At 45.8% G+C, this 9904-nt stretch overlaps 1 protein-coding gene across 1 annotated transcript in view; it reads left to right on the top strand.

Moving 5' to 3' along the window:
- Nucleotides 1-1120: 1120 nt before the first annotated feature.
- RBM20 (RNA binding motif protein 20) overlaps nt 1121-9904 on the top strand; it is a 183511-nt gene continuing 174727 nt past the window's right edge. The window contains exon 1 of the mRNA XM_037063820.1: nt 1121-1278. Within this exon, the coding sequence (XP_036919715.1) occupies nt 1121-1278 (158 nt within the window). The remainder of the gene's footprint in view (nt 1279-9904) is intronic.

Here is a 9904-nt window from a genome sequence, read left to right as displayed (position 1 = left end):
ATAAGCTGCTTCGTGCTGGAGTGTCCTCTCCTCCGGGCAGGGCGCGGGAGCCCCGGGCTGTGAACCGGTGTGCACAGGTGAACTGGCCCACACCCGCGCCGGGGCAACCAAAGGAGCTTCACAGAGGCGCGGATGGTGACGGCGCGAAGTCGGCGAACATTCTCCTTTTCATTCTTCGCATTTCCATAGGAGATCTCACCAGCAAATAACAACAATTTTAAAAATATGCTTGGTTTTGTCTCTGCGCTCGCGGGACTGTGGCGGGTGTTTTAGAGAAGAGAGGGGGTGGAGAGAAGACAAACCACAGCGGCCCCACCGTCTGCTTCTGGGGACCCCTGAAGTCAGCAGCTGGAACTGAGAGTTTGGAGAGCTCTTGGGCCTGGTCATTTAAGAGTTGGGGGTTACAAGTCCCATCAGCCTGGGGCGGGGGGTGTCCGGGCTTTCCACTCGCGGGGTGGGACCTCTCGGCCGGGAGTGGCGCTGGCTGGGCGCCAGACGCTGAAAGGTGCCAAGCCGGGTGCACTTCGCTTTGCCGATGCGCGCGGACGCCCCGGGCGCGCTCCGTCCGCCCCGCTTGGCAGGATCGCGCGAGGCCGCGCGCGCCGTCTCCGGGGCAGCCGGGAGAAGCCGGCCACCGGCAGAAGCGAGAGCTCAGCTGCGGGCGGCGGGTTGGTGTGCGTCTGGCCGCCTCACGCGGTCGCTCCGCGGTGCGGAGCGCCGGGCCTGGGACCCTGCGGACGCACGGTTGCGGTGGCGCTCGCCTCACTCTCTCCTGGCTCCCTGCGCCGGGGGTCGGCGGGCAGAACTTCCCGGACCAACTGGACTCCCAGTGACCCCCGAGCCCCGAGCGGTTCTGGCCGGCCGGGAGACGCCCCCTAACCCCTACCACGGAGTGGCCGTGTCGGACTAGCGGAGCGGCTGGAGGAAGAGGAGGCGGCGCCGCCGGGACAGCCTCTTCCCCGCCCCTCGCGTCTCCTCCCCGCGCCACCGGGAAGGACAAGGGGACTGGGCACTGGGACCCCGGCCAGTGAGCGCCCGTGCCCCGGGGCCGCCCCTCGCGCGCGCGCTCTCTTGCCGCGAGCCGGGGCAGGTCTCGCTTCACCCGGTGCTGGCCGCAGCCATGAGCCAGGACGCGGACCCTAGCGGCTCCGAGCAACCGGACAGAGATGCCCGCAGCGTGCCCGGTGCCCCGGCGCCCACAGCCCCGGGCCAGCGAGGGATGCAGCCGCCGCCGCCTCCGCCCCCGCCCCCAGCTGGTCTACCCCAGATCATCCAAAAGTAAGTGGAGGCAGCTGAGTGAGGGGGTGCGCGAGGGTACACGCCCCGGACTCCCCCTTCTGTGGCTTCATCTCCCCAGCCCTTGCTCAACTTTGCCCCGCCGCCTTGCGTTTGAACTTTTCCTGCCCGCTCTCCAGGCCGAGTCGGCGTCATTCTGGCTACTTGTGAGCTTGGGGACAGGGAAGCCAAGTTATTCGGGGAAAGTAATTTTGGTTTTCCTTATCCCCTTTTCCACGTCTTTAGGGATGTTACTGGTTATTTTGGACTAAAGTAGCTCAAATTAGGGGGAAATGGACCAGAGTTTATATTTCATCTTTCTGGTCCCAAGAGGCCGCTGGAATGTATGGAGAACTGTGCGTGAGTGTGTGTGTACGCGCGTGTTAGGGTGTGTAAGTGAAATGCCGCCACCGAGAATTGGCTCCTAAGGGTACCCCTGAAGTCAACCAGTACCACAGGGTGAAAAGGGTGGTGTGTGTTTCTAAACAACATGTTTTGCTTTGCCCTGTAAGACGTGTTTACACATTTCAAGAAGGCCGTTGAGAGGAGTTCGCCGCCGCGCCACCGTTTTTCCATTAAAGTTAGCATCTCGCCATTCCGGTGCGACTTGGGTGTTGCATTTTCCCAGCGCGTGAGTAGGTTGGGGTGGTCCACGGGCTCTTAGAAACTGTTTCAGCCCAGCCGGGGACACAAAAGTAATGCGGTGACGTTGCGTTCCTCCTTCCGAGCGTTTGTTCGACAGTGTGAGGCCTAGAATATTGGTTGGTTTGAAGGATGTTTGTTCTCCTAAGGGTTTCCCTTCAGCTCATCGTGAAGTCCTCAAAACTACTTTAAATATAGTCAAGTCTAAAGGGTGAGTGGAGAAATACACACAGTACAGCGAAGTCAACCTCATGAAACAGAACAGACTTCCCCCCCCAGCGCTGCTGCATGGATGCTGTGAGTTACACAAACGTATTAAAACGTAGTGAGATAAATAGCCAGGAACGGGATGTAAACGGAAGTAAACGATGTTTACATAAAAGGTATTAAGACCGATTTTTATAATAGAAAGAATAGTGAAAATTCAAGTTTGACATCAAAGAACGCTGGTCTATTTCAGAACAAAATGGATCCCTTTTTTGACTGGCAGAATGCAAAGCTCCATTTATGACAACTTTTTGCTTTAATTTATTTTTGTGGAACTTTCAGCTGCTAGCCACTTTCCAACTACGTGAAAGTTAAAATATTTCATATTGTTGTTCTGTGCCTCTTGCTTTGCTGATGATTTCAGCTCAGACTTACTAAATATCATTGACAGTTTATGTACATCATTATTTAAAAGTTCTCTCTAGATTTTAATATAAATGTAAACCAATAGAGAAAAATATGTTTAACACCCAAAGTTCATTTACTTAAAAAAATGCCTAACTGACCAATTACTACTAATTGGGAAACATCTAGTGTGCTTCTTGCCGGGCCTTTTGTTTTGTGATTTAAGATTCAGCTGCGCATTAAGTTTATGAAATTTGCTCTAGTATTGTTATCGCCCTGCATTTTTCTATCACTTACTTCAACTAGGAAAAAACTAGGAGTTTTATGTCCACAGAAAAACCTTTGTAGGTGGGTGTCTGATTATGAAATGTTGCCGTGTTGAAAATAAACGCCCTTTTGTAGAAAATGGGTCGTTTAAAGTGTGTTTCAGTTACCTCACATACTAAATAATTTGTCCTGTACATCCATCCCCATTTTGAAGATTCCGTGTCTGGAATATCTTACTTTTGAAAGATGAGACTGTGCTTTTCAAAGATGGCCCCTTCCTCTAGCAGTGCAGGATGGAGACCTCAAGAGGGGCCTGCTCACTCTGCCTTGTTTTGCATTAGTGACAGATGAGTGTAGGCGTCGGGTCCAACCTTGAATGCGCAGGCCAGTGCGTGTGCCTGTGGGTGTTGGTATTTGTGTGCTTATCTTTCAAGGTGTTTCTAAATAAGGATGGTTTGGGGTTTGTGCTCTCCTGTAGTCCGTACCCATCGAAATTCTGCTGGAACCAGGCGTAACATGGCAAATACTTTCCAGGTCCACCTTTTTAGGGCGCTGAAACTTGAGCATGTGATTTTGAAACTGCGTTTGCACAATTTAATCCGAGCAACCATTTTTCTGTAGTTGTGAGGCGCTGTCTGCATCAGCCATCGTCGAGAAAATGCAGTGCGGAGGTTGCCTTCAGCCGCGAAATGAGCTGTCGGCCTCTTGATTTGGAATTTGGTGAACTAGAGCTTGGGATGAAATTCTCCTGCAGTGGATTGATTAGGAACTAAATTTTATGGTGGACCTTGTAGTTTTCCTAGTTATTTTAGTGAGGTTTTTATGTAATTTATAAAAGGAGAAACTTTAATCTCTTTTGCAATGGTGAAGATATCAATCTTCATATTGCATAGTGTTTAAGGATTGCAAGAATTTTTTCACCTCTTACTATCTAGGTTTACTGACATTTTCATTCAGAATGGCTTTCATTTGGGGTTCAGTTAATGACTTGGTAAAGTAATTGTCATGATTATGATAAAAACTAGTTCCTATTCACATACATTTCATCATAAGAGAACTATATATTACATTTATGTTGACAGACCCTTGAGGTATGACGGTGAAAAATGATGCAGGTTTGGGTGTTTGTTTGATGGAAGCCAGTCTCGGTACTTACGAAGACTGCATCGCAAGTTAATTTCTGTGGAGTATTTTTGTTCTTCTCAGGGATATTTAGTGTTTTTGTTGTGTCCTTGGCTTTAGTCAAGAATTGTTCATGACCTTTCTGCTCCTGTTGACCCCTGACTCCTGGCCAGCATTGGCCTTACCTATAAAAACTATCAGCAGCGCGGAGACACCTGTGACTTGTATCTTTGAAGATCCTTGTTTTAAATGTGCACTTTCTAGTTTGGCAACTGTGGAGGTATCATTGGATAAAATGTGAAGCATTAGGTAAGCTGTTTGGTCAACACTTCTAGAGGAGATTTAGGATGAGTTTAGGAAATCAAAATAATTTGAGGACTTAAAATATATTCTCCTATTAGTAGAAGTAAGGCAACATGGACTGGTATGTTTTGGTGAATGATTTTTTAAAGGATTTATCTTCATAAACATTCACAGTGCTTTGTTCCCAAAAGTATTTTATGTTTTCATTTTGTGCTTTCAAATAAAATCTAATTCTTGATTTAGAAGAAGTTGTTTATTAACCTTGGTGGACACCAGACATGGAAACTTCTGGTTGTAAGTTTTAAAACTCTCTCCAGAAAGAAAACAGCCACTCAGTAGTGTGTGACACGTTGAAGACAGTTGTCGGATGCAGCTCCTAAGTGTGGCACTAATGGTGGTGAAAATGAGCCAGACAAGCACACACACCATCTCTTAGGTGGACACACAGGTGATTTTCCAACATTATTTGATTTGTAGCAAAACATTCCTGGCTAATGCAGGACATTAGGTTGTGTGTTTGAATATTGATGACTTAGTTATTCCCTTCCAGATTATTTTGATAAGCAATGTATAAAAATGAATTATAAAAATTGAAAAAGTTTTGGGTTAGCATTTGATAGCTACTGTCACCTGTGTGTGTTTGTGGCTTATGGGGATATAAATCCAGGTTTAATTTCTCGATTTTATAATCTTCTGCATGGCGTTAGTTGCGCTGGCTGGCCGTGGTTTTTTTGGCTTGGCTGTGTTTTCAGAGTAGAGTGTTACCCTCGATTCAGAATAGAAATGCTACAAGTACTCGCTCTGATTGAAGATAATTTTTACAGACATTCTGGGTGTTTGAAGATCTTCATGAAACTCTTAGGCAGGGATATGCAGGCAAGTTGTACGCGATGTCCACCCACTCTGATGGGCATGCTGACAATGATTACATCCAGAATTGGGGAGGAAATAAGAATTTGCCAGAAGGGACATTATCTCACTCATACTCGGCCCTTTCCTGAAAGAAGGATGGAATTTCTAACATCTGTGCCAGTTTCCAACATCAGTTTGAGCCCATTTTTAGGGGAAACAGGGATACAATTGTGGAAGGAATTTTGACAATTTTAAATACCATCTTAAACTGCACGTAAGACAAGCATTCAGCAGGAGAAAACATCTGAGAGGATTAAGTGGTTACCCAAAACAGGGAAGGAGAAAGGGTGAGCTCTTTTTTTAAGCATTCTGCAAAGTTTCTTCACTTCTCTAGAAAGTCTCTTAAAAGTTTGTGTTGTTTTTTTTTAAAGGATATTTTGTTGAGGGTTTGTTGTGGTAAGTATTTTTAGATAGCAAGTGTAGCTACCGAGTTATGAGTTTTTCTGATATGTCCAAAGAGATCAGTATTATGAAATGTAGTACATTATTCCCATTAGTCATGGAAAATGACTGTACATATGGTGTGCACAGGGCTGTTCTAATGCCAAGCACTGTAGGGAAAGAAAGGAAGAAAAATTTTATCACCCATTTTATTCTTCTGTACACTTGTTCTTTTGCTACCTCCTGAGCAGTGAAATCAAATTAATAATTTTAAAAGTCCAAAGCTGTCTGTTGGAATGTGAACTCTGATATGTTAGGATCTCTCTGCCTTTCTTTATAGTTACCAGGGGGAAAAGAACCCCCACCAGGCTTGACTCACAGTGCAATGATCCCACATTATCCAGTTTCTTTCTGTCTCTCCCTGATTTATTTTTCTTGGGACTGTAGGTTTTTGTGTTTTTTTTTTTACTCCCGTTAAACTACTATTTCCTCTTTGCCCACAACAGCTAATGTACAAGTAGACAAATCAATATAGCTTAATTCGCAGCTTTGGTAAACAAGAGTCCACCGAATGTTGGGAACTGAGGTCTCTTGAACGGATTAAAATGGACCGACCCAAACATGGAAAGCAAGAATGGAAGAAGCAGCTCGAGACAGAGTCTGAGTTAAAACTCCAAAGAGAAACCCAGAGGCCGGGCTCCCTTCTCCTTTCATCACCCGGTCCCCCTGCCAGACAAAAGCCTGGAGGGGTCTCCTGTGGCACAAAATCCCACTTAATCTGACTTTTATTTCCTGCCACAGTAATGATCTTGTTTTGGATGGTCTGACTGATGGGATTGTGTGTATTTTAACAGGGGAAGTTGCTGGGGAGCCACAGCTGGTGTGAGTGACTGGTGGCTGTGTTTAGAATACCGTGGTGAAAAGTTTTGCAGAAAGTAAAGTGATCCGTATTCCAGACTCCGAGCAAAGACGGTAATTAGCGGTTTGTAGAAAGGTGTTCCCGGCATTTCACTTTCTGGTTAATGAACCTGGCTGGATCTTGGTGATATGTGTGTTATCCTGGAAATGCGATACTGCTTGTTCCCACCCGTGAGAAGACTGGGAAATCCTGACTTTAATTAAATAGGCACATTTTTGAATCAGGAATGTGAATTTGGTTTCCAACACCACCAAGGGGGTGTTGGCAGTGGGGCTGATATTTTGCCTGGCTTGGTGGGTGGTCACTGTTTAAATTCCACCCAACTAATGTTTCAGTCTTTGACATTTACAGACAGCAAGTTTGGGGACAAGTCATCACTGCCAGCTGTTTGAGAAAGAGGTGGCAGGGAAGGACTCCTGCACATCCCCAGTGTTTTGTTTGCGTATTTTGGGTTTGATGCGTGTTTCTATGAATGTGATGCATATTCTAATATGATACCAGCTTTACAGCAGCAGAAGTTACAGCCAAGTTAACCGATCCTCCTCTTTCCTATATTCCTGCTGGATTTTAAAAGACAAGGAAGTCCCTTTGGTGGCAACTTTTCCAACTCGCTGACAGCGCATCCGTCAGGGAGGTAGTACATACTGCTTTGAGTGTATTTTATGAGCAAAAAGGGAGCCATTGAGCAACCTCAGGAGGAGGTGTTGATAACTTGTAGCTCAGTTTGCTGAAGAAACCTTTTCATGTGCTCAGAAACAAAAGGCGGAGGGCCGTGCGTGGGTAGGGGAGTGGTTGTCACTCCATAAAGATGGTTTTCACGCCACTTTGCCCTTCTTTTAATGTGGGTATTTGCTTTAAGGATGCACGCACGCACGAGGCCCTCTGCTGCTGCCCTTTCTTTGCACCTGCTTTTCCTCCATCACAGTAAAGACCCAGCAGGTCTCAGTTGCCTCTTCCCATTTCTAGCCCAGACCTGGAAGCCTCCGCTTGCTGCCGTCTGGACACCTTCATTTCTTTTCAGTTGTGCAGCCTGTCTGTAGACTCTCTCCCAAATTCTTGCTCTCACTCATTAGACCTGCCCCTAAACGTGACCCCCAGTGTCCTGACACTGAAGGAGTGTCATAAAAATATACACAAGGTAGTGTATATTTTTAAAGTTACTCATTTCGGTTTATTTAAAATGAGTTGCTGAGTCGAGTGATTTAGGACCTGTCTGGTGTTGTCAAGTGTAAATTAATTATTGAGCTTCTGACAAAAAGGGTCAGAGAGGAAAAGAAAACTTGGACTGGGAGTGTGTGACCTGGACAAGCCAATTAACCTTCCTAATCCAGCCTCTCCAGGAATTGGGGGTGATCGATGGCAGTTCCTACCAAGAATAAAATTACGCGACCCTCCAGGAACCCTGCCCGGTGATCGATCATCCGTGTATCGTAGAACGCGCCCCCTCTCCTGCTCCGCATCTGATGGAACGTGTTCCGCAGAGTTACCTTTTAGCCGTGGGTACACGTCTGTGTGTGTGAGATTGAGCGTGCGTGAGAACAACGGTAACCACACAAAGAGAACTGAATGCTTTCTCCAACATTTGCAAAGTAAATTTGAATCGGTGACATCCTTTTATTTTATTTTTTCAGCGGCATAATTTTAAGTCCGAAAAGTAGACACTGCCGTTGGTGAGAAAGAGGACATTTTACATGGTTTCCTAATTGATGGAAAAGGTTAAAAGTGAAAACAATTATTTTTGGAATGTTAATTATTTTCGAATGTCAAAATGAATACTTAGGTTTACAGAGAGACTTACTGTGTTCAGGTCAGGGGACAGAGCCAGTACTTTTCGTGTCTCTGAACTGGATTGTGTTAAACACAGGCAGGTGGGAGTGTGTTCAGGGATGTCACTGTTTTTAAAGGCAAAAACCGTAAACACAGGACCCCCAGGCTCTTCCAGGAGCCTGACTGCCCCAAGGACAGGACTCTGAAAACGGTGACGCGCAGTCCGATGCCGTGTGGGCTGCAGAGACAGCGCCCAGAGCTCGTGGCCCGAGAAACGTTTTGTGAAGAGGTCATGGCTGTGCAAAAAGCTGGGCCTCAGGTTTCTCAGTGGTGTCCTTGGATGGAGGAGACCACGTGTTGTTTGCGGAGCCCGCGCAGGACAGGTCTTCTTGGGCCCTGCGTCAGCCTGGGCTAACAGGGTCACTGACTGGCTGGGTTATGGAGGGCCTTCATTTGATTTTTAAAAGTTTTTTTTACCCTTCTGCATAAAAAGGGGAAGTGGGTTGTGTGATCCAATCTGGATTTATAGGCTTTATGTTATGTACATAAGAGTATTTATTGTAGCATTGTCCAGAAAAGCAAAATTAGAAACCGCCCAAATGTTTCTCAATTGAGAAAATAAAATCATTTGAATGTATGACAGTGTGTATGTACCATTCAACCATTAGAACACTGCTGTTATATTTATTAGTATGGAATATAAACCATAGAGTAATGTTAACTAAAAAAAAAATCACAGCATGTCCACAGGGGTCTCATGTTTTTAAAAAAACGTGTGTGATCCTGGCTGGTGTGGCTCAGTTGGTCGGAGCATGGTCCTCATATACTGAAAGGTCAGATATTTGATCCTCGTCAGGGCGCATGCCTGGGTTGTGGGTTCAATCCCCTGTCGGTCCTGTACCGGGAGACAGCCAGTTGATGTTTCTCTCTCTCTCCCCTCCTTTCTCTCTAAAATCAGTCATTAATTTTTTTTAAAAAGTACTTATGAGTATTTATACACATGCCTGCAAACCTGGAAAAACACATCTAAAGAACAAATACAAATATGTTAGCAGTGGTTCTAATTCTGGGTGATACAGTTATAGTGGTTTGTGTTTTTTGAATACTACTTGTTTGTGTTAACGTATATTAACTTTATAATCAGAGAACTTTTCATTTTTTAGAACAAAAGTAGGAATAGATATTTCATGTTGGTATTGCGCTGTTTTAAGACTCAACTACCTATTAATGTTTTAGGTTTCAGACCAGCAAGGCATCTGAGAGCTGCGTTAGCTCAGCCCTCCTGTTTTTCTGGAGAAGGCAAATGAGTATCGTAGAAGCCAGATGAATTGTTCAAGGTCACACAGCAAGGCAGAAGTCAGACTGACATAGGATTCCTCATCTTTCTTTCTGTTGAATTTTCTGCTAGGCGACCCTTTTGTCTGCCTGGAAATAGGGGAAAGTGAAGTGGAGAACATTCTTTTTTTTTTTTAAGATTGTATTTATTTATTTTTAGAGGGGGGAAGGGAGAGAACAAGAAAGGGAGGGAAACATCAGTGCGTGGTTGCTCCACGCGAGGCCCCCGCCGGGAGGCTGGCCCACAACCCAGACATGTGCCTTGACTGGGAATTGAACTGGAGATCTTTTGCTTCTCAGTCCAGTGCTTGATCCACTGAGCCACACCAGCCAGGGTGAGAACATTCTTAAACTGACTATCCGCTGGCT

The sequence above is a fragment of the Sturnira hondurensis genome, unplaced genomic scaffold, assembly GCF_014824575.4.
Source record: "Sturnira hondurensis isolate 20B ecotype Veracruz unplaced genomic scaffold, ASM1482457v3 Scaffold0014854, whole genome shotgun sequence".
NCBI lineage: Eukaryota > Metazoa > Chordata > Mammalia > Chiroptera > Phyllostomidae > Sturnira > Sturnira hondurensis.
This window is presented reverse-complemented; position numbering and strand designations above follow the sequence as displayed.